Consider the following 25,395-nt stretch of genomic DNA (forward strand, 5'->3'; position numbering starts at 1 on the left):
AGGGTACAATTAAAATCACCCCCCAGGAAAACACACTCCCCCCGATCGATGGTGTTCAACAGCGCGGTCACTTCTTGTGTTAACCGCGTCTGCATAACACCACTCTTGGGGGCGTACACATTAATAAAATGTAACGGCACGCCATCCGGGCGCACGGCCAGATACAACAACCGGCCTGGTACAATGTCCTGCACCTTGACAATCTCCGGCTGGAAAGATGGGGCCAACAGGAAGGTCACTCCACTCGAGATGGAGGTGAGATGGCTGATGTAGACCCCCCCTTCCCACTCCAGGAGCCAGGTGGGCTCGTCACTAGTCACAGTGTGTGTTTCCTGCAGGAAGCTCACCGCGTACCTCCCGTCCCTCAGCACCGAGAGATGGTGAAACCTACGGAGAGACTCCCTGGCCCCATTAATATTCAGGCTGGCTATAGTGAGCTTCATTTTGAAAGCGCACAAGAACTTTTACCAGCCCCCCTTGACGGAATGGAGCCTCCCCGAGCCCTCTGCCCTTTCTTTAGGGACTTAAAAAGCTCTTGGAGCTGGCGCCGCTCATTTTTCAATACACCTGCTATGTTCCCCTCCTCCTGAAGGATGGCATAAATGGACTGCAAGGGTACCGTCAGGTCTGACCAGAGGTCGACAGCCAGATCTGCCTTATTCCTCTTCCCTCTGCTGTCCTTCAGAAACTTCCGGAGTTCCCAGATATCAACAAGCCGAGACACGGGGCTGCGGGTGGGACAGTCCATCAACTCACTGTCGCTGGACTCCACGTCCCCCTCCTCCTCCCACTCAATGTCTGAGCCCGAGTCTGGATAGTTCTGACTCCCAGCCGCCTCGCTCACCCCTCCCTGTGAGGTGGGCGGGTCGGCCACATCACCCGGTCCCTCCTCCGTCACCATCCCACCCCCAGGATCAGTGACGGGGGCAGGTACCGGTACCTCTAACTGTGGCAAGCTGCCTGGTAAATGGCCAGGCTCCTGCACACCCCCACCGCCCTCTGTAACCGGATTGGGGGCAGTGATGTCGGAGGAAGTCTCCGGGGCGGGCAGTGAGAGGGTACGTCTGGAGTCCGACCGAAGGACACGATCCGAAACGACCATGTCCTCCTTCGCACCCAGGGCACCCGGCCCAGCACCGTCACCCAGAGAGTCCCCGTCCCCCACCACCAGGGGAACCACCTCGCTCTGGCCCTCAGGGGGCGATGTTCCCGGAGTCTCCCCTGCTCCCTCAGCCGATGGGGCAGCACACCCCTCAATAGGACTCGTAGCCTCAACGGGGATCATGGGCTGGGGACCCACCCCCACACTCAAGTCCCCCCCATCAATCTTCCCCTGGTCACCCTCTAAACCAGCGGACGCAATCCCTGGGGGAACAGCCCCCTCGGGTAGTGTGTCACCACTCTCAGGTGGTCCCTGCACTACAGAGGCATCCTCCTGCCCAGAGGAAGCGTGTACTGGGTACTCTGCCTCAACAGGGGAGAAACACCTCCCTTCAGGTCGCCCCTGACCTTCAGGGCCGTTCTCCGTGTCAGAGGACCCGTGCCTCCTCCTCTTATAACCACTAGCGTGCGGTGGTACAGTCAGCTCCATTGCTGAAGCCTGTTCCTCCGCCCCGCCATCTACCTGCTCATCCTCTCCAGCCTTCAGACCCTCAGGCTCAGAGGCGAGCTCGATAATATCTACTGCCGGGGGACCCTCATTAAGGTGACCTTCTGCCTGGCGTCCCGCTTGAACGTTCTTCTTCTTCCATTAAGCTTTTTTACTCTTCTGTCTCTCCCAGTGCCCCTCATCCACCCCCCACCCTGCCCCGGCATCCTCCGCCACAGGTACGGGACATGGGGGTGGTGTGGGAATGGAGGATGGGGGCAAGGGAACAAAGTCATCACGGGCCACCGTGGTAGAACCAGCAGCCCCAGATGGGCCAGCACTGCCTTCCTGGGCCACCTTGGTGGAGCTGGCAGCCCGGTGCTTGGGACAATTCCTGCGGAAATGCCCCACCTCTTTGCATGCATGGCAGCGTGCTTGGCCCGTGTTCCAAAACACGCGATAGCAGAATCCTTCCCATTCAACCTCAAAACTCCCCTCCATATCAATCCCCTGTGCCAGCTGTATGTACACACGGCGATTGAACGTTAATACATGCTGCATTTCGGGATCATCCAACCTATGCAACAGTTTGGTGGGCCCAGACCGCACCTCCCCCAGCTTAGTTACATGTGGGAGCAGGAGCGCGTCCGGAACATAAGGGGGAACGTTGGACAGCATGACCGGCAGCACGGGCCGTCCCCATGGGTCCACCGCCAAGTAAATCCCAGCCACCGTGATCCCCCTTTCCAATGCGGTAGCCACCGACTGCTCAGTCTTTAGGATGACAACAGCCTTCCCACTGACCACCGCGCCTGCCATTATGGCCTTCTTGCCAACAGTCTCCCCCAGCGCGGTTAGCACAGCCTTGAAGGTAATGTTGCCCTGCAAGGTCACTTTCACCCCATGTATACGCCCCAACAACTCATGGCCCTTAGTCACGGAGACTGCTGACTGTACGGCAGCTGCATAATTCTTAGGGGCCGCCATCTTTAGGGCATGGAGCAAAACAAAACGTCTCAGTATTTTATGTCAAAGCAGTCTTTCTGCTATTGCTGCACCTCCACGCATTTGCAGCAGTTTAAAGTCTTGTGAAGGCTTTCCTGGCAAAGCAACAGAAGCAGTCTCCTCCTGATAAGATAGTGAAAAGTACGTGCCAATCCTCCCGTCGTAGAAAATGGAGCTTCCGGAGGCTTCTTCCCCAGGTCTCGGTCGCCCTCCCGGCTTCAACGAAAATCCAATGCACTGTTGCCGTACTTACCCGGCACACCTAGACCGGGCAAAGTCGGTGTGGGAGGGAGCTTTCCGATGCTACAGACCACAAACACCGCTCTAGACTCAGCTCCCACCAGTTCAAGTGCAACTTGGCCTTCCGCCAGCCACTGCCGCTCCTACGACTTTCAGAAAACACGAACAAATCCTCCCCAATTAGAGGACTCTTTCAACAAAGAGAGTCTCTGCTTTCCGACAGAAGTCCAAAAAGCAAATTCTGACTGCTTTCGTTTGTCCTCGCCAAACAAATCCTTCGAAAATAATCAAATCCTCACAGCCAGCGCCACACACCCACGTCCGATCCTGACCTCGGGTGTTCTCTGTGTGAAATGTGCAAGTTCTCCCTGTGATGGCGAGGGGTTCCTCCATGTGCTCCACGTTCCTCCCCTACCCAAAGACATGTTGGTTAATTGGCCGCTGTAAATTTGCCCATCGTGTGTAGGGAGTGGATGCGAAAATGGGATAACATAGAATATAGTATGAACGGGTGACTGGTGGTTAGAGTGAAATCAGTGGGCCGAAGAGCCTGTTTCCTGCTGTATCTTTCAATTCAATCAATCAAGACTGATCCTGGAAGATTCAGGTTCCCTCGAGCAGATACAGCTAAAAACAGCCCATTTACGGAAGAGATACAGGTGAAAACAGGCCACTTAATGGGAATTGGTCATGGTACTGGTCCTTATAGTCATGTGTACAGAGACGCAGTGAGAAACGTAGCTGAGCTATCCGGTCACATCACTTTGGACATGGGTACAATCACTCCCCCATGACAGACAGAGCATTTGACTAATCATAACCATACCTGCGTCGAAGAAGTTGAAAACTCAGAGTATTTTGAGTCTTTGAATCGGTAGAAACGGAGGAAGAAGTTGGCGTACTCATCCCTCACCTGAAAGACAAGGTGACATGGAGTGTGTACAATCCTGTCCACACCATTGCCAGTGGCCATTACACCAGGGCTGTCCATGGAGCTCACAATCCAGGCCCCCAGCTGCTGGCTTCTGGCTGCCTCACTCTTATTGCCAAAGCAGAAGGCAAGATTTCAGCACCAGGACAAAGGGTCACTCCAGCATTATCTGCAGTGAGTGGATTAGTCAGCCACACTGCCTAGGTAGCTCCTGCTCCAGTTTCCACCCTGCACCTGACACCATTCTCAGTTCCACAACTGAGCTCAGTATTGGTGACCCAGTAGTTGTTAATATCTGCCAGACCCTGGAACTCTGTGACATCTACAGATTCCTCTGTGACATTCAGCTGAGTAGATATTATGGCTAATAATGTTGTCCATCATTGTCATAGAGCCTTATAACATGGAAACAGGCCATTCGGCCCACGATATCCATGCCAACCAGTGGGCACCCATTTTTCCCTTGGTTCCCACAAGGTTATTGGATACACTTGGTCAGGCAGCTTTATTAGACTTTGGTGAGGCAGCATTTGGAGTATTGTATACATTTGCTTGTCTCCCCATTACACAAAGGATGTGGAAACTTTGCAAAGGGTGTGAAGGAGGTTTACATGAACTAGCCTGCCCAACCTCTTCCAATATCTCACCCCACTCAAGTTTGAACAATATCCTCACAAACCTTCTCTTCACTCTTTCCAGCTGAATGACCTCCTTCCGAGAGGAGGGTGACCAAAACTGAAGACAGTACAGTGTGGCCTCACCAACATGTTCTACAACTTTAACAAAATGTTCCAACTTCTAATCTAAACCTTATAAACAATGGTCGCTGGTCCCAAAAGCCTCATCCATGTACACCTCATCCACTTGTCACTTCCAATTTCCTAAGACAAGATCAAGCGTTGCCTTCTTTGATGAAGGGCCTGAGGAAATGTTCCTGAATACCTTTGACAAATTCTACCCTGTCTAAACCTTCTGCGCTATGATATTCCCAGTTAATAGTTGAAAAGTTAAAAACCCCTTCTATGATAACATTATTAGTCCTGTAGCTGCCATTTTCAATAAAGGCAGGCACAGCTGGGGCCTATGTGAGTGCCCATGGCTACATCGTTGACTTGAGTCCATCATTCTGGTGACGGGTCACAACATGCATGCCCACACAGGCCAGTGACTTGCCTGCCTCATTCCCCAATGGAAGGTCCAGGGTTGGGTTGCCCTCTCTCTGGTTGGCCATCTACATACTGTTTGAGTGAACGGTGCTGGACACACTAAACAAATTCTCAAGGGGACTTACCTGCTTGTTAAGGAGGCAGTGCAGAATGAAGATGAACATTCCTTGCATGCTGTTGATCACGGTAAAGATGTAGGCCATGACAATTGTTTCCTTCTGGAAGTGCAACATGCCAAATATCCAAGTACATCCCAGGAGGCAGAGCTGAGCAACAGCGGTGAAGGTAAAGACCCTAAAACGAGAAGCACGAGAAGCTGAATGCAAGGCAATACTTTGCTTTGTCTCACTCACTGCAGTGCATACTTTAAAGTGCAATATAAACTTCCTGCTGCTTCTGGATCCTTTCTCGCAATTATTTGTGTTGACTGGGTTAAAATCCTGAAATCCCCATCAAATGAAACAGCGAGACTTCAATGCACAGACTGCAACGGTAGAGATATCAGCCAGTCAGCTGATACAATAAGTGAGGCATGACCTGTGGCACACCAAATGTCAAAGGCTTTATTGGAAAATAATAAAATATGATGTTGGTCTCTGCTGAGAAATGTTTGTTTCAACCAGAATAATGCTGAGTAAGCAGAGTATGCCCATCTCCAACACACATTCAGATGCCTCGACAGATAGCAGGACAGGAATGGCAATTGACTGATTCATATGCTTGGCCTTCCACATGTGGTACCCAACCTATGACCCTGGAGCCAACTGTTCTCTCTGCGACCGTCAAGGCCCTCTCCATCTGCCTGGTGTTATTTCCCCTTTTCGTAAGTTTGGAAAGGGCAACATCTGTTAGTGCGCGAATCCCAAATCAGAACTGCAAACAGGAATGGCTTAGATGGGGCATCTTGGTCAGCAAGGACGAGTTGGGCCAAAGGGCCTGTCTCCATGCGGTATGACTCTAGGACCTGTCAGCATCAGCAGCTTCATGTGAATCATGGGAAAAAGGATGGGTAGGGTGCAAGTAGTCAATAGTCAATAGTCAATAGTCAATAGTGGTTTATTTGTCACATACACATAAATGTGTAGTGAAATGAAACATTACCGGCAGTTAAACAATAAGACCAATAAGAATAATCAATAAACACATACAATCACAACTAACACCAAACAAAAAGAAACATCCATCACAGTGAGTCTCCTCCAGTCCCTCCTCACTGTGATGGAAGGCCAAAAATGTATTTTTCTCTTCCTTGCCGTCTTCTCCCGCGGTCAGGCTGTTGGAGTTGCCACGTCGGGGCAGTCGGGGCAGTCGGGGCGGTCGGGGCTCCCGACATTGAAGCCCCCGCCGGACGGTGAAAGGTCCACGGCCTATTTCAGGCCGCGCCGGACGGGGAAAGGTCCGCGGCAGGCCGACCCAATCCCCGCAATTCGGGGCGGGCGAACACGCTGTCGCTGCCGCTGCCGGTGCTCCCGATGTCGGCCCCCACCCAGGGGCCTGCGGGCTTCCGACGTCCACGCGGCCCGCGCCGGAGCCTCCGGAGACAAGTCGCAGCCGCTCCTGCAGCCTCCGCAGGCAGCCAGCGCCGCAGGTGGTGAGTCCGGGCCGCGGGCTCTGCAAACCAGAGCCTCAGGTGGTCCCAGGTGCATGGCCGGTGGTAGGCCGCAACGGGAACGGGGGCACGACACAGAAACAAAGGTCGCGTCTCCGTTCGGGAGAGAGAATTTTACAGTTCCCGTTCCCTCCCACCCCCTACCCCCCACATAACATACAAACCCTACACCATATTAAAACTACAATTCAGACAAAAACAACAAAAAACACAAAAGACAGACGGACTGCTGGCCATTTGCATGACCAAGATACCGTATCAACCAAGGAAGGTACCAGCAGCCAGACCAGTTGTTCTCACCTGATGTTCTTCAACTGGCCCATATCAGGATTGACACTTGAAAACTTTTCAGCCAGTTTCAACACAGTGATAATAAAAAATCCTCCATTGACCTTCCAAGAAAAGAAAAAGCCACATTATTCCAAGAAAAGTAGTGGTTTATTGAAATAATATTTTCTTGATGTGATCTTTAATAGTAAGATTAAATGAGAACTTACCAGTTCGAAGTTTGATCTGTATTTTATGAGGAGTTACGATGAGGGACTACGTGAAGAGCCCGTCCAGCACGCATGCGCGACATTCTTCAAAGCAGCGGTGTGGATTCACAGAAAAAACACAACGATTGAAATAAATATAGTAAAGAAAAAATAAGAACTTGATTACCAGTTGATCTGTATAAAAGAGGGTGGGAGCGGAGGGCACGTAGTCCCTCATCGTAACTCCTCATAAAATACAGATCAAACTTCGAACTGGTAAGTTCTCATTTAATCTTACTATTTTATTTCGGAGTCACGTGAGTGACTACGTGAAGACTTCAAAGCTCTGTGATTCCGAACCGTGTACCAGCTCATGCTTCACTCACTGTCTGAAGACCTTAGAGGGAGGAAGTATGTTATCGCAATAAAGAGCCTGTTTGTGAACAAAAAAGGTTTATTAATGACAACAAAAAACAGAGAGCTCCCCAGGGCTCAAATTAAATATTATCTGCAGACTCTAAAATTCTGTCTGCAAATGTAGCAGGTTGCGCCAGCGGTTTATTATAAAACCTTTGGAAAGTTCTTTCCGAGGACCATCCTGCTCTGGCCAGAATATGGTCCATAGGCACGTCCATTCGACTTGCCGCCGACGTAGATGCAGCCCTGGTGGAGTGAGATTTGAAAACATTGGTATTGACTCCCGCGGACTTAAGCACCTGCTTGAGCCACCTTGAAATGGTTTGGCTCGTCACCTGACCATGAGGCTTCTTGTGGCTTATCCATAAGGCTTTTTCTCTCCCTCTTAAGTTGAGTGTTGTGTCTATGTAATTGGCGAGATGGGTCTTGGCACACAGCCGTGGGTCAGATGAATATGCCCAGAACTCCATAACTGGAGGCGTGGTACCTGGTCTAGTTTGTTTGACCAGTCCCTGAATGTGGAATGTGAAACAGTCCAATGACTCTGTCATGCTGTCCAGCCTCAGAAGGTGGAGGGATTGTACCCTTTGAGCTGACACTAGTGCCATGAGCATGACTGATTTCAGTGTAAGTTGTTCCAGCGTGAGTGCCCTGGGTGGTGGCCATCCCCTAAGGTGCGTCAGCACAATGCTGACATCCCAGATCTGAGTGTACCTTGGTCTGGGGGGGTTAGTGTTAAAAATGCCCCTCATGATTTTGATTACTAGTGGATGGGACCCCAAAGCCAGTTGTCCTGCTGCTGGAACCAAATAAGCTGACAACGCACTCCTGGCTGTATTTATGGCGCTGTAGCTGAGTCCTTCCCGATGTAATCCAACCAGGAACTCTACAACACTGGTGGGTGTTGCTGTAGTGTAGGTAGTTCCTGTTTTGGAGCAATACCGTTCCCATTTTCTTATGTTGGTCAGGTATTGTCGCCTGGTGGACTCCCGGTGGGATGCGGTCATCATGTTGATGGCGTCCTCAGACAGTCCCAGGCCCAGTATAGGTCTTTTCAGAATCTGCAAGCCAGGAGATTGACTCTGTCATGGCACGGGTGACTAATGCCTGACACTGGGTGGATTAATAATTCCGGACTGCTGGGGAATTCCAACGGTGTTTCGACAGCCATGTCGAGGGCCACTGGGAACCATGGCTGTGTAGGCCAGTCGGGTGTTATCAAGATTCCTGAAGCGGAATCCAATTGAATCTTGCGTAATACCCGACTGATGAGGCAGAAGGGAGGAAAAGCATAAAAGAACATTTTCCCCCAATACAGCGTGAATGCATCAACTGCTGCTGCCTCAGGGTCTGGTTCCCAAGCGACATACGTTGGTACCTGGTGATTCAGCCTGGATGCAAATAGATCGATATCTGGTGTGCCATATTGCTTTGTAATTTCGGCAAATACTTTGGGATTTAACATCCATTCGATGTTATCGTTAAATTTGCGTGACCTGGTGTCTGCCACTGTATTTTGCTTACCTGGTAGGTAAGTTGCTGATAACCAAGTATGTCTTTCGACACACCATTGCCAGATTATGTTGACCAATTTGTCACACGATGTTGACTTTATACCACCCATGTGGTTGATATAGGCCACCACCGTGGTATTATCTAATTGCAACCGGACATGTGCATGATGCGTATTAGATGAATATGCTTTTAAACCATAAAACGCACCCAACATTTCTAAATAGTTGATACCCCGTGTCTGTAGGCAAGATGATTCAGAATTAGTCCATCTGCCCCCTGTGCTGGATTGCATGTTAGTTGCTCCCCAGCCCAAAGCACTGGCATCCGTTTGAATGGTTAATACTGGGTTAGTGATAATTATGGGACTGGAACTGAGGCTAATGTTCCTTGTCCACCATTGTAACTCTGTAATGGATTCAGCAGTTAAATACATAGCTCGGTCAAAGTGACCTGAGTTTTGCTTTAGTGCGTGCACTTTTGCTCTTTGTAAATTTTGGTAGTGCAAAGGCCCAAATTGTACAGCTGGAAAGGCTGCTACCATTTTACCAATAACTCTAGCTACCTGCCGTATGCATTAGTTCGTGGCATGATAGTGCGAATTGTGATGCTTTCCCCTTTGGCAGAGTTACAACCATGCGAACAGTATCAATCGTAAATCCAAGATAGTCCATGGTAGTGGACGGTGTAAAATTGGATTTATCTGGATGTATGACAAACCCCAAAGTTTCAAACAAACGTTTGGTGGCTGCTACTGCCAAAATAGCTGTCTCCAAGGTTTTTCCTACTATTAAAATGTCGTCTAAGTATGCCATGACTATATGCTTTTGTTTCCTCAATAACGCCAAGGCGGGTTTTAAGATTTTAGTGAACAACCTTGGAGCGGAGGTTAGTCCATTTGGTAAGACTTTAAATTGCCATAGCTGTTTCATCCAGATAAATTTTAAATATTTACGGTGCTCCTTGTGTATGGGTACTGAGTAGTAGGCATCTTTTAAATCAATGCCTGCTAGAAAGTAACCTGTAGAAATCAAAAGTCTGGCGGTTTCAAAAGTTTCCATCTTAAAATGTGTATACTTAACTGAGTCGTTTAACGTAGTTAAGTCAATGATGATGCGACATCCACCATCTTTTTTAGTTTTGGTGAAAATATTAGACACAAATTCCAAAGGTTGATGTTTTGTTCTTTCAATGACACCTTTTGCTAGTAGCCTCACAAGTTCAGCTTGACCCTCTTGTTTGTCTCTGACTGAGAGGGTGAATACCCTTTGGGGTATGTGCTGAACTGGCGGAATGTTTTCATGAACAAAGTCAATTTTATAGCCATGAATGCAGTTTAGTATGTATTTGTCATTAGTAATGGTTTCCCATGCATCCAAAAACAAGTGCAATCTCCCCCCTGATAGTATAGAGCCCCTACTGCTCATATGCCGAGAGGTACCAGACCCACCTACCTCCATGGTTATTGGTATTAATTTTTCTTCCGCCTCTTCGCTAAACGATGAGGTGTCTGCTGGGCTGTAGAGGGCTGCTGTTGACGTTGATGTTGTTGTTGTTGTTGTTGTTGGCGCATTTTCCATGGGGTCCGCTCTGGGCCCTGGCCTAAAAAAGGCTTACGGGGAATGGTTGCGGACCCCGAGCTTTCACCAGTCCCATATGGTGGTCTATGACTGGTGGACGCCGTGAGGTACTGCCGCCTGGGTTTGTTGGGTCTGCTCGGTCCCAAACCTGCCCTCACGAGACCAAAGGTCTTGGATTCTTCCTCTAGGTCTTTCACCTTTTTTGGAAGATCCTTTCCGAAGAGCAGAATTGGAGGTTCTGAACCCGGTGTTTTGCAGAGTCCCGCAAACTTAGGGTTGAGGGCAGGCTTGATGTTTTCCTTCCGTAGGATATTTATCTGGTATTGGGTGGTGCACAGCAGAGCTAATGTGTCTTGCTGGTTTGTGGAAATGTCCACCCCATCAATGGACCGAGCATATGATGTTATCCCTGTAGTCAGGAGTTTAAGGATCTTCTGGAGCTTCAACTCCAGGTTCCTGATATTCTGACCCAAATGTCCCCAAATTTGGCTGTTTACAGCTGGTACATTTAATGATGTACAATTTTCTGGGGCAGTGTATAGCTCAAGGGCCTCATTGACCACCCGTTCTTGTAGGGGTTTTGAGGACAGGTGGTCAATGCTGGCTGCAAGTTTCGGCTCTAAAGGCCGACCCCCTCGTGGAATGACCACGTAGCGGTTGACCACACCCAGCAGCTCTTCCTGATCCTGTACACTCTGCGTACTCCGGACATCTTCAGCCAACAACTCCTCTTCTTGACCAGCCCAGACCTGGTCGCCAATGCTGCCTTCAAAAGAAGGTGAGGCAATGGCCAGTGCCCCTAAAGGGCACTGCGGGAGTGCCTGGGCGCTCTGAGCCCTCCCTTGGCGAGTTTGCTGCTCTCTTAGCAGATCTCGCTGGAGCATTTGCTCCATAAGCCGTTCCATTCGGCTTAGGCGGCTGCCAGTGCCGCTCTGTAGCGGTGTGACATCTTCATCCGAAACGTCGGACACTACCGCCCGGTTCTGGCTGCAGGTACCTCCAGCTCGCTGCTCAGGCTGCACTAGCGGTGCTGGGCTCGGCTCGGTAGTTGCTGCCGCCTCTTGCCCCCCCTCCAAAGAACGTTCCTGAACGGAAAACGAACGGGGGCGAGCTGCAATTTTCTTTGCTCTGGTCTTGCTCATCTTGGGGTCGCCAATGCTTCCTAAAGCAGACCACAGAGAAATACTCACGGCCACAGTAGAACTTACCTGTCGGCCCGACTTTTTAAATTGTAGCGGGAGCACCTTGGACTCCCGTTCGTCGCGGGTGCACTGCATGAACGCTAATGTCGCGCATGCGTGCTGGACGGGGTCTTCACGTAGTCACTCACGTGACTCCGAAATAAAATAGCCCCATGGTGAGCATGCATTCCAAATCCTACATATCCTGGACATAGTTTAGTGTAGAGGGGAGGGTGGTTGTGAATAAACGTTGGGTGTGTACTAAAATATGTGTTGGTCAAGGTTGCGATGCGTTGTGCGTTCCCCATCTTACAGTCGTGTATGTGTCTTGCAGAACTGTGTGTTTAAGAATTCATAAGTAAAAGGTATTCGTGTATATGCCTTATAGAACTGTGTGTGTTTTATGATTCATAGTTATAAGTATTCGTGTGATTCGGTATGTGTTTCATAGACATGTATTATAGAACTGTATAAGTATTCATGGACAATAGTCCCAAGTGCTGAATAAAAGCCTTTTTCATTTAAACCCTGGTTTTAAAATCTGGTCTGGTTGAATTTGTTCTGCACTATAAGAGCTCCTGCATCTAAGCCCAGTGTCTAGAACCGTAAGGGGTGAGTGGGTCGAACCACTCACGGGGAACCAGTGTGCACGGCCTGGTCAAGGGATCAGAGCAAGGCATTGCGGACTATGTGTTTAGTAAGGTGAATATCACCAAACAATGGATGTGTGCGTTACTAGATGACAAGCGCCCACTGGATGCAGTGATCCGGTGGACGGCCAGTACAGCCCATAAGAAATCTGTAGAGAAGGCGGTCTGGCTGACCTGCTATAAAAAGCAGGTCCAGCTTTTGGACCGTGTGGTTGTGGCACAGGCAGCCCAGATCAGGGACCTTCAGGAGGAGGTAGAGGAGAAGGCTGCGGGTGGGAACCAGTTGATTGAGGCTCTGGACTCTTTAAACAAGGAGCGCCGGGTCGTGACCAACCGCCACGAAGCCAGGGTGGAGCTGATGGAGTGTCAGATCACTGAGGCTATGCGCAGTAGGGGCAAGCTCAGGGAGCAGTGCGCTTCCCTGAGCCACCAGCTGGAGACCCAGGAAGAGAAACTTAAGGGAGTTAGGGCAGCCTATAAAATGGTTTTGGAGGACAGGTCGGAAGGGGCCGACCACGGGGCCTGCCTGCAGGAGATAGAGGGTCTGCGGAGTGCTTTAAATAAAGCAAGCGGGCTGGTTTGTTTAATGAACCCCCCAGCGGGCCAGTCACTAGCGGGTGTGAAGGTCCCGGATCCGATCCCTAGAAAGACCATGGTAGCTTCAGCCCCCAAACTCCGCGATCCCCCTAGCTACGAGGCATCCTGGGAAAGGGGTAGTGTAGGGGAAAGAGAGAGAGAGGAGCTCCCGGTAGAATACTCGGCACCGGCACCCATGTGCCCGGTCCTGGAAACCAGACGGGGACCCCCCATGGAGAATGGGGACACAGGACCCATTCAGAGCGAGATCATGGTGCCCCACAGCTCCCAGCATTTAAGAGCTATGATTGGGCATGTAATTAAATTGTCCGGATCAGGGGACCCCTCAATACATTTCAGGGAGATCGAGCAAACCGCCGCAATCAACGGTTGCGACGAGGGAGAACGGGCAAAAATGTTGCTGTTCTCCCTGGACAGCTCGATCCTCCAATGCCTCTCAGACGAGAGTAAAAGAGGGACCAGGACCTACGATCTCCTGCGGGACGAGGTCCTGGAAGTCTTGGGGGTGGGGGATGAGGGTCCTTTTGCCCGATTAGGGAAGACCCTCCAGATGGAGGGTGAACCCCCAAGAGTTTTTGCGGCGCGACTATGGACAGTATATCAGAGTAGTTGCCCGCACGTCCCCGCGCGGGATGACCTGGCCGGGAATGGGAAAGCCCAGTGGCTCCGATGTTTGGTATCAAACAGCCTGGCGGCCGTCAGGGAACAGGCGAAAGCCTGGTTTGATCCCACAAATAGCACGGAGGAGGCGGTTTTGGACCGTCTCACGGTTGGGTATAGGAATACCCGGAGTACGACCACCCGGTTAGTAAAAGGGAAGGTGCACGTAGCGGAGGCTACTGCACTGGCCCAAAAGGGGTGGCGACAGGAGGGTAACCCTACCGCACAGTCCAAGTGTTTCAGGTGCGGTAAGGTGGGACACTGGCAGAAGGATTGCAGGGCCCACACCAAGGAAGATAGGGTTGGCACCACCCAGCGCACCGAGGTCCCAGTTAAGCCCGAGATCATCGAAACGATGATCGAGGTGATGCAGTCCCTCATGGCCGCCCAGGGGAAGATGGCAGTCGCTACCGGCTCCCCGGGTGCGAGGGGGGCACTGGACATTCCCCAATGACATCAGCCCACGCAGCCTGCCTATCTGTGTCCTCTCCGCTACGATGCGTGGAAGAGACCGCTTGAGATGGTAGTGGAGAGGCAAAGGGGCAGTTATCTGTTGGAAACGGGGGCTTCATGCACCGTGGTCCACACAGAGGAACCCTTTGACTCTCCCCTGTCCACGGGGGTCCCTTTCGCACTGGCGGGGTTCACAGGGAAGGAACAGGCTGGCGCGCGTTCACAGCCAAGGATGAGGCAGGTCACGCAGACAGGCAAGGTTGCCTGCGTGAGGGGGGAGGACATTCTCCAGGAATGGAGGGTCTCCCGTTTTGGGTGGGATTCAGGTGAGGAAGAGCCTGATCAGCTCGACCAGGGGCTGGATCCCATTACGGAGGAAGAGGAGTCGGAGGGGGACGACAGTAACGTCCCCGACTCAAGCACCAGGAAGGCGGGGGTAGCGAGCGAAGGCTCACCACCTGTAGATACAGGTAGAGTGAGGCCGGATGCCGTGGGTATACCCAGCACCAAGGGGGCAGAGCTGGATGAGGCGGGGCCAGGGTCGGCAGCTGCGGGGGGTACCCGAGCTGCGGCACGGCAGGAACCGGTCCTCAGCCAGGCTGTCCAGGGGGCAGTGCCTAAGGTGATCCTCCGTAGGTCCAGCAGGAAACCCCAACTTAGGAAGTTTTGGCCAGAGGTCAATCACGCCCCGAGGTACGGGAGCCAAGTAGGGAGGAGGGAGCTTACGTCCCGGAGGGGACCTAGCCCCCGCCAGGCAGCGACAGGCTGCGGAGGATCAAAGGTGGGAGACAGCGTGGTGCAGCCGCAGGAGACGACCCGCTGCAGCCCTGACAGGGATTAGCTGAGCCGCCCGGGGAAGGCGGCACTGTATTATATTTTAGGTAAATTTAGATAAGGATAAGCTATTATAGATATGGATATTTTAGGTAATATAGATAAGGATAGGTATTTTAGATAAGTTTAAGTATTTTAGATAAGTTTTGTGGGGATAGTTAGCGTTTAAATAAAGTTGATGCGTCCAGGATGTGTGGGTGTGGGGTGCAGGCTGGGGGTCAAGAGACCCGCCCGCAGAGGCGTTAACAAAGCCAAGCGCTCCCCAAGAGGCTGGCTATACCATTCTTCTTTATCTGTTTTCTGGAGTGGAAGGAGGCACTCGTATGGTGGATCTTTGCCACGGCGATCGGATGTGGGTGGACCTATCGGGGCCACACCAAGGACATCATCATCTACGGCTGCTCCGGGGACACGGCTCCCATCGCGACCGATGGGACTGGAAGGAGAGAAGCGGAGGAGACCGCAGTTTACTTCCATGAAGGCCGGTGGCCGGGGTGGCTGGGATCGAACTCTTCAGAGTATTCCAGTGCCCCAGGTTTTGCTTATCGGGACTCTTCATTATTGTGCCCGAGAATCAAGATCATCGCCCAAAAGATCAGCGCCACCGTTGGCAAAAGGATCTGCCTGGTATGCACGGGGAAGGTCCCCGCGAGCAGGCGGTGGTGGCTGAGGATAACGAGCAGGACAATGGCCAACTCCACTGTTGAGTGGGAGAGACTTAACAACAACACTCACAGAACTATTTCTGGGACTAAAGAACAGTTGAGTGTGGGTTGGGACAAATGGTGGGAACCGGATGAGGGGATTTATATGTGTATGTGGGGTTCGAGGTATCGTTGCCCCACGGGCAACAGCATATTTTTTCAGAGACAGTGGCAGGATGACGGTAAGGGGATGAGGTGGGATGTTAGCTCGCGGGCTTGTGGGGTCCCCCTTTCCCCGATCCCGGTAAACGCCACTGAACTCATCACCAGACCACGCATGACACCACCCACAGTTCCGCTGGCAGTAGCACAGGAGGGTGAGTGCCCAAAAACCACTAAGGGGCCCGGGAATGGCCTGGTACTGATACTGACTGACCAGGTATTGTACCAGGGGGTGCACTATGCGGTAGCCTCGGTGATTTTAAACCTCACCGAGGTGCGGTTGCCGGAGTGGTGCCCCAGGGAAACTGAAAGACTTACCGGGTATATCAAGGAGAATGGAGAGACCGTTACGTGCGGGTGGGCGAGCAGGACCCAGCCGCAAGCTGCTAGGAGGACGTGCCCCCCTCCACACCGAGTAGACTGTTGTTTTATATTGTCCCCTTTAAAATTTGTATAAACTGTGTTTTTTGTATTGTTTTCTTCAAATTTGTATCAAGAGTGATTGTGAAGAAATGTACAAAATGTATCGTTTTGCTGTTGTGTTGTTTTCGTGTCCTACATTACAGCTGACACCAGTAGGAGGATGGCGGAGGCATCGGCCTGGGACAAGGTGTAGGTGTATATGTCCGACATGAAAATGTACATATTTGTAATATAGTTTTGCCCGGGACACGGGCAGTAAAGGTCAGCCTAAGAGATGGGGACTGTACGTTCGCAATGAAACACTAGTTTAGTTAAAACCTCAGGGGTCTGGATATGGAGAATCGGGAAAATATTGCTCAACCACATTATTTAATTGATTCGATAAGCTGGGGTTATGCAAATCAACAGGAGGGACTGTAAGATTTGAGAAGTTTTCCCTCATTCTGAAATCAACACAAAACCAAACAGCTGCAGTTTGGACATTTTAAACGGGAGACTGGGGCTGATAGCGGAGAAAGGCTGCAGTCAGTTTACCAAAGGATGTCACAATCTGTGGGTCCTAAAATGGCTGCAGGACCTCGTGACCAGCCACAAAAAAAGGTAAAAACCTTCCATCCCAGTCTCTAGGTTTTCTGCAAAGCCATGGCCAGAACAAAGGATGGGTATTGGCCATGCAGAAACCTACGAAACCAGGTCGGAGTCCAGACACTGGGGCGCTGACATCAGCATATTCACAATGCCCCAAGCCGACCTAAACAGTTCATCTCAGTGAGGGGGCACAATAGCCCATAGAAAACTACCTGGTAGGTGATGGGAAACCAGTTAACACCCATCACCTCACAATGAAATCCCAATTTACACCTTCTGGCCATCCCCGGTATCCCCGAACATAAGCGCAGATCAGAAGAAAACCTCATACATATCTTTTTGAACAAAGAGATTCCAAGATCTGGCGGGAGATAGGACGGGTCAGAAACAGTATAACTGGCCACTACTTTTGGGTTTTAAACGGAAGAAGAAATACTGGAAGAAGAAGCTGAAGCTAGAAGAAAACCTGCAGGAAACGCAAGCAGGCAAGAAAACGAATGCAGGAGGAAGAAAAGACAGGCAAGAAAAACGGATGCAAGAGAGAGGAACAGGCACGCAACTCGAGGAGAAATACTGCCAAACGAACAGCCAGTAACCCCAGTAATAGCCCCATGGTGAGCATGCATTCCAAATCCTACATATCCTGGACATAGTTTAGTGTAGAGGGGAGGGTGGTTGTGAATAAACGTTGGGTGTGTACTAAAATATGTGTTGGTCAAGGTTGCGATGCGTCGTGCGTTCCCCATCTTACAGTCGTGTTTGTGTCTTGCAGAACTGTGTTTAAGAATTCATAAGTAAAAGGTATTCGTGTATATGTCTTATAGAACTGTGTGTGTTTTATGATTCATAGTTATAAGTATTCGTGTGATTCGGTATGTGTTTCATAGTCATGTATTATAGAACTGTATAAGTATTCATGGACAATAGTCCCAAGTGCTGAATAAAAGCCTTTTCATTTAAACCCTGGTTTTAAAATCTGGTCTGGTTGAATTTGTTCTGCACTATAAGAGCTCCTGCATCTAAGCCCAGTGTCTAGAACCGTAAGGGGTGAGTGGGTCGAACCACTCACGGGGAACCAGTGTGCACGGCCTGGTCAAGGGATCAGAGCAAGGCACGGGGACCTTAGGTCGGGCGAAAGCTCGGCGCTGAAACCCCTTACATGAGGGGAATAGGTAAGGTGAATGCATATCTGGAGTTTATCTTGAGTACGAGAATCAGGAACCAAGCAACATTTGTTTAAGGTGACAATAGACAATAGGTGCAGGAGGAGGTCATTCGGCCCTTCGAGCCAGCACCGCCATTCAATGTGATCATGGCTGATCATTCTCAATCAGTACCCCGTTCCTGCCTTCTCCCCATACCCCCTGACTCCGCTATCCTTAAGAGCTCTATCTAGCTCTCTCTTGAAGGCATTCAGAGAATTGGCCTCCACTGCCTTCTGAGGCAGAGAATTCCACAGATTCACAACTCTCTGACTGAAAAAGTGTTTCCTCATCTCAGTTCTAAATGGCCTACCCCTTATTCTTAAACTGTGGCCCCTTGTTCTGGACTCCCCCAACATTGGGAACATGTTTCCTGCCTCTAACATGTCCAACCCCTTAATAATCTTATATGTTTCGATAAGATCCCCTCTCATCCTTCTAAATTCCAGTGTATACAAGCCCAGTCGTTCCAGTCGCTGAGAGGGGAAAGATTTAATAGGAACCTGAGGGGTGACTTTTTCACAGAGAGGGTGGTTATATAGAATGGCCTGCCAGAGGGGATAGTTGAGACAGGTACTGTAACAAAATCTAAAAGACATTTGGACAGGTGCATGGACAGGAGAGATGTTCCAAACATGGGCAGGTTGCACTCATGTAGATGGGGCACCTTGGTTGGCATGGGGTAGTTGGGCTGAAGGGCCTGTTTCTCTGCCGTACGACCCTATGACTCTAATATTGATGCCCTAGAATATCAATGCACCCCTCCTGAATCTCAACATCACCCATGTCCTTCCTCTCGGGGAAAGCTAATGTTAAGTACACATTAAGGACCTTGTGCACTGCTCTTCAGCAGAAATTCCCACCTTTGTCCTGGAGTGGACCTACCGTTTTCCAAGTGACCCTTTCTCCTGACATACAAAATGCCAGGGAACTCTCCTCGACCTTATTTGCCAAGCCCCCTTTACTCCTCCTAATTTCTTGTTTGTGTTTTCCTGATTTCTTCGTATTCCTCAAGAACCATGACTGATTTGTTTCCTTTCGTGGTGAGCCAAAGGTCCCATTTCTGTGCTGCACATCTGACTTGAAGATACAAATACGTGGGTGTATCAGCTGGGTTTCTCTATCCAAGGAAGAGAACACTTCTGATGTACTGAGTGAAATGTAGGTTCACCAGTGTGATGCCTGGAGTGAGACCAGCAGACTGGGCCTATACTCTCCAGAGTTCAGAAGAGTTGGATAAAATGCCATTAACATATGTGAAATTCCTATGGCGGTAGAATAGATGCAAGGATAGTATTTCTCCTGGCTGTGGTGTCTGCAACTAGGGACCATAATTAGTGTGGCTAATGGAACTGTTCCCTCAGTTCAGAGACCTGGGTTCGATCCCGACTTTGGGTGATGCATATGTGGAGTTTGCACGTTCCACCTCAATCCACGCCAATTCCCTCTGGATGCTGCAGTCCCCATCAACATCCCAAACACGTGTAGGTTGATAGGGAGCTGTAAATGATCCCATGAATGATACCATGGAACATGGAACAGTACAATTCCAGAATGGGACTTGGGGATCTGGAACAGTTGATGGAAACTTGGGAGGAGAAAGAGCGATCAGTGTAGGATTGGGATAAAAGGCTGCTTGATGGGATGAAGGGCCTGTTCCCATGTTCCATGGGGAGATGGGAAGAAATAGCTTCACTCAGTGAGTGGTGAACCTTTGGAATCCTCTCCCCAAGTGGGTTTTGCAGGCTCAGTTGCTGAATGTTTTCAGACAGAGATGAATATCAAAGAAATGGTGAAAATGGGGTCAGTGCAAAAAAACAGTCCCGAGGTTGTAGGTTGGTCATGGTCCAACTGAATGTTAGCACGGGTGCAAGGGTTCGAACGGCCTCCTCCGGCAACCATGTTTATTCCTGTCACAGAAACTCAATGTACCTGAGTGCAATATCTGCAAAGGAATCCACAGTTTTCCATACTTACTACTTCTCAGTTCCATATCCCTGGGAAAACACGGCTGCTGAGATGCCAACGGTAATCAGGGGGCAGCCGTAGCCAAACAAGTACATGTACGTTGGTCTCAGACTCTTTGCATTGAAGACTTTCACTACCATGAGGTAAAGCTGCACACCTTCCAGAAGCATCCAGGAAAAACAGGCCAGGAAGAAATAATGCAGGAATCCAGCGATAACCGCACAAAGAGTCTGGAAATGATGAAAGAGCCACAAGGGATTAATGAGCCTGGGCTGTGCTGCACAGGGGGGTACACTGGCTGGTTCTCTGGGTTGATGCACTGGGCCAGTGCGCTGAGTCAGCATATTGGGTCTGTAACAGGCTGTTACTAAGCCAGTACACTAGGTTAGTACACTGGATCAGTGCACTGGGCCAGTACACTAGGTCAATACATTGGATCAGTGCACTGGGCCAGTACACTAGGTCAGTACACTGGATCAGTGCACTGGATCAGTACACTAGGTCAGTACACTGAATCAGTGCACTGGGCCAGTACACTAGGTCAGTACACTGGATCAGTGCACTGGGACAGTACACTAGGTCAATACATTGGATCAGTGCACTGGGCCAGTACACTAGGTCAGTACACTGGATCAGTACACTACATCAGTACACTAGGTCAGTACACTAGGTCAGTACACTGGATCAGAGCACTGGGCCAGTACACTAGGTCAGTACACTGGGCCAGTACACTAGGTCAGTACACTGGATCAGTGGATTGGGCCAGTACACTAGGTCAGTACACTGGATCAGTGGATTGGGCCAGTACACTAGGCCAGTACACTGGATCAGTGGATTGGGCCAGTACACTGGGTCAGTACACTAGGCCAGTACACTAGGTCAGTACACTGGATCAGTGGATTGGGCCAGTACACTAGGTCAGTACACTGGATCAGTGGATTGGGCCAGTACACTAGGCCAGTACACTGGATCAGTGGATTGGGCCAGTACACTGGGTCAGTACACTAGGCCAGTACACTAGGCCAGTACATTGGATCAGTGGATTGGGCCAGTACACTAGGCCAGTACACTTGGTTGGTTGTACACTGCAGTTTCAGTTTCAGTTTAGTTTCTTGTCACGTGAGCCGATGTACAGTGAAAGGCTTTTGTTGCATGCTCACCACCAGACAATACATGATTACAATTGAATCGTTACAACCTGAGCCATTCACAGTGAACAGATACATGATAAGGGATAATGCATTGGAACGAAGATAGACACAAAAAGCTGGAGTAACTCGGAGGGGCAGGCAGCATCTCACGAGAGAAGGAATGGGTGACGTATCGGGTCAAGACCCTTCTTCAGACTGGTCTCAACCCAAAACGTCACCCATTCCTTCTCTCCAGAGAAGCTGCCCGTCCCACTGAGTTACTCCAGATTTTTGTATCTATCTTCAGTTTAAACCAGCATCTGCAGTTCCTTCCTACACACGAATGCATTGATACATGGGGTTATACACTGGATGAAGCACTGGATTATACACTGGGCCAGTACAGTGTCGGGGCCAAACAGCAGCATGTGTTGAGCATAGTCATGAACAGTGATGTGGCTCACTGCCCACCTGGTCTTGTGCACGGTGGCCCAATCCTGCGTGAGATCACTGGGAGAAGTGGACACCATTATCTTCACCTACCCTGTATTCGGTCTTGTCCACTCCAACGATGAACAGCAGTTCTGCCAAAAAGAGGCTGATGCACAGGTGAGTGTGGATGGTGGTCCTGATACTTTTAAGGGCCCGACACAGGGTGAAGGTGAGGACTGACATCACGAGGCATACCAGAGAGACAGGAACGCCGACCAGGGTGATCAGACGCAGATTGTGAGCATCATTCCCCTGAGGAGAAAAGAGCCATTCTAAATGACAGCAATGTTCGAGGCATTCAGATAGGCACATGAACAGTGGGGATGGCTGGTTACAGACAACCTGAGGGGGACGTGTGGTTTAAATTGGTATCACGATCGGCACCGACTTTGTGGCTGCAGGATCTGTTTCTGCACTATTTTATATAATATTTTCATTCATTCCTTTCATACAAATTTCATCCTTGAAACCATACCTGAAAAATAGCCACGGTTAACAGAATAAGAATGAATGAACCTTTTCCTGGCTGGAAGTCTGCAACTCGGGTGCATTCATGTCAGTTCTTGGATTAGGCTAGTTAGAATTTATATTAAAGACCTGGGGGAGAGGAATCAGTTTGTCGATAAGATTATAATAGTTTTTAGTTTGTTTAGGCATATAGCATGGAAACAGGCCCTTCGGTCAGCTGAGTCCGAGCCGACCAGCAATCCCCACACATTAATACTATCCTACACATACTAGCGACAATTTACACTTATACCAAGTATATAAACCCAAGCCAATTATCCTGCAAACCTGTACATCTTTGGAGTGTGGGAGGAAACGGAAGATCTCGGAGAAAACCCACGCGGTCACGCGGAGAATGTACAAACCCCCGAACAGACTGCACCCTTAGTCAGGATCGAACCCGCATCTCTGGCACTGAAAGCGCCCTAAGGCAGCAACTCTACCACTGCGCCACCATGGCACAGATGAAAGAAGATGCTAAATTATGCTTGGACTCTGCAGCAGGCGAGACTCCAGAATGGTGTGTTCCCTCCCTAGTGCCAGCGTCCAGGACATCTCAGAGCGGCTGCACAGTATCCTCAAGAGCGAGGGGGAGCAGCCGGAGGTTGTTGTGCATGTTGGCACAAATGATATAGCTCGGATGAGGAAGGAGGTTCTGCTACAAGAATTTACGGAATTGTGTATAAGACTGAAAAGCAGAACCTACAGGGTAGTGATCTCAGGATTGCCTCCAGTACCTCATGCTGGTGAAGGTAAGAATAGGAAGATAGGGGGAATGAATGTGTGGCTGGGGAGTTGGTGCAGGGGGCAGGGATTCAGATATCTGCATCATTGAGATCTCTTCTGGGGCAGGGGTGACCTGAATAAAAGGGACGGGTTGCACCTAAACTGGAGGGGACCAACATCCTAGCGGGAAGTATAAGAAAATAACTGCAGATGCTGGTACAAATTGATTTATTCACAAAATGCTGGAGTAACTCAGCAGGTCAGGCAGCATCTCGGGAGAGAAGGAATGGGTGATGGGGTCTCGACCCGAAACGTCACCCATTCCTTCTCTCCCGAGATGCTGCCTGACCTGCTGAGTTACTCCAGCATTTTGTGAATAAATCCTAGCGGGAAGGTTTGCTAACGTTACACGGGAGGGTTTAAACTAGATTGGCAGGGGGTGGGATCTTATGCGGGACCCAGGCACGTCAGAGGCTGGAAGTTAGAATGGAGGGTGGTGTGGAAGGTTAGTGGACAGAATAGGCAGGTGAAAGGTGGAGAGCGAGGAAGGAGGGTTGGTTTAAACTGCACATATTTTAATGCAAGGGCCTGACGGGCAAGGCAGGTGAGCTTAGGGCATGGATAGGTACGAGTGACTGGGACGTTGTAGCCATGACTGAAACCTGGTTAAGGGACGGGCAGGACTGGCAGCTCAAGGAGAGACAGGGGGGAGGGAGCTTCAGGAGCTTCAGGAGAGACAGGGGGGAGGGAAAAGAGGATGTCACGGCTGTGTTCAGAGATGACATTACGGACGGTTCGTCTAGTGAGGCTATATGGGTGGAGCTGAGGCACAAGAAAGGGGTATCACAAAATGCTGGAGTAACTCAGCAGGTCAGGCAGCATCTAGGAGAGAGGGAATGGGTGACGTTTCGGGTTGAGACCCTTCTTCAGACTGAAAGGGATGGTCACCTTGTTGGGGGTGTGCTACAGACCCCTGAATAGTCAACGGGAAATAGAAGAACAAATGTGCTGGGAGTTTGCAGAGAGCTGCAGGTCAAATAATGTTGTTGCAGTAGGGGATTTTAACTTTCCCAATATAGACTGGGAAAATCATAGCACGAAGGGTTTAGATGGGGTGCAAATCCTCAAAAGTGGTCAGGAGAGTTTTCTTGAGCAGTATGTGGAGGGCAACGCTGGATCTAGTATTGGGAGATTGGGAAGGACAAGTTAATGAAGTGTGTGTGGAGGAGCCTTTTGGGACCAGTGACCACAGTTCGATTAGGTTTAAGATAGTTATGGATATGGACAGAAGTGGTCCACGTGTTAAAATGCTCAACTGGGGTAAGGCCAACTCTGAGGGTATGAGAGAAGGTCTCGCTCAAGTTGACTGGAGCAGGTTATTTGAGGGGAAAGGAGCAACGGACAAGTGGGATGTTTTTAAAAGTGTACTGAAGAAAGCTCAGGATATGTACATCCTGAACCAGGGGCCACAGTCTAAGAATAAAGAGGAGGCCATTTAAAACCGAGGTGAGAAAAAAAACATTTCACCCAGAGAGTTGTGAATTAGTGGAATTCTCTGCAACAGAAGGCAGGAGGCCAATTCACTGGATGAATATAAAAGAGAGTTAGATACAGCTCTAGGGGCTAGTGGAATCAAGGGATATGGGGAGAAGGCAGGCACAGGTTACTGATTGTGGATGATCAGCCATGATCACAATGAATGGTGGTGCTGGCTCGAAGGGCCAAATGGCTTCCTCCTGCACCTATTTTCTATATGTTCTATGTTCTAAGTCCCCATTAGAGTGAAGGGCAAAGGAAGCTTGGCTGACAAGGGAAATTGAGACGTTTTGTCAAAACCGATGCATGGGACAGGTATAAGCAGCTGGAATCAAGTGCATCCCTGGAGGAGTTTCAGGAGCTAAGTCCTCAATGAGTATCTCTCCTCTGTATATACCGAGGAGAAAGACTGTTGGACAGAGGAAATTGGAGCAGTCACTGGAAGTTGTTTGTGAGCAGTCAGGATTACTGTCGAAGTACTGAAGGTACTGTCGTGTTTGAAGGTAGACAAATCTCCAGGGCCTGATCAGACATATCCAAGGATATTGTGAAATTTACGAGTCGTCCTTAAATACAAGGGAGGTGCCGGAAGACTGGAGGGTGGCAAATGTTGTGCCCCTTTTCAAGAAGGGTTGCAGGGAAAATGCTGGGAACTATAGACCGGTGAGCTTAAAATCTGTAGTTAGTAAGTTACTGGAGAGTATTCTGAGGGATAGGATATACAGGCATTTGGATGGGCAAGGGCTGATTGGGGACAGTCATCATGGTTTTGTATGAGGGAGGTCGTGTCTCACAAATCTGATTGATTTTTTTGAAGATGTGACCATAAAGGTTGATGAGGGCAGAGCTGTAGATGTTGTGTACATGGACTTCAGTAAGGCATTTGACAAGGTTCCGCATGGTAGGCTGCTCTGGCAGGTTAGGTCGCATGGGATTCAAGGAGAGATAGCTGAATGGATAGCAAATTGGAAGGAAGCAGAGGGTAATGGTGGAAGGTTGCTTCTCAGACTGGATGCCTGGGACTAGTGGTGTGCCTCAGGGTTCGGTGCTGGGTCCCT

At 50.0% G+C, this 25,395-nt stretch overlaps 1 protein-coding gene across 1 annotated transcript in view; it reads right to left on the bottom strand.

Annotated features, from left to right (window-relative positions):
- Positions 1-3,964: 3,964 nt before the first annotated feature.
- The window catches only part of LOC144610556 (adhesion G protein-coupled receptor E5-like), a 53,928-nt gene continuing 32,497 nt past the window's right edge, over positions 3,965-25,395 (bottom strand). Inside the window, exons 3-8 of the mRNA XM_078429362.1 lie at positions 21,620-21,820; positions 19,956-20,176; positions 19,524-19,566; positions 6,840-6,931; positions 5,056-5,224; positions 3,965-4,111 (exon numbers count right to left, since the gene is read on the bottom strand). Of these exons, the coding sequence (XP_078285488.1) occupies positions 3,965-4,111; positions 5,056-5,224; positions 6,840-6,931; positions 19,524-19,566; positions 19,956-20,176; positions 21,620-21,820 (873 nt within the window). The remainder of the gene's footprint in view (positions 4,112-5,055; positions 5,225-6,839; positions 6,932-19,523; positions 19,567-19,955; positions 20,177-21,619; positions 21,821-25,395) is intronic.

Source organism: Rhinoraja longicauda, chromosome 37, assembly GCF_053455715.1.
Source record: "Rhinoraja longicauda isolate Sanriku21f chromosome 37, sRhiLon1.1, whole genome shotgun sequence".
In the NCBI taxonomy this organism is placed as follows: domain Eukaryota; kingdom Metazoa; phylum Chordata; class Chondrichthyes; order Rajiformes; family Arhynchobatidae; genus Rhinoraja; species Rhinoraja longicauda.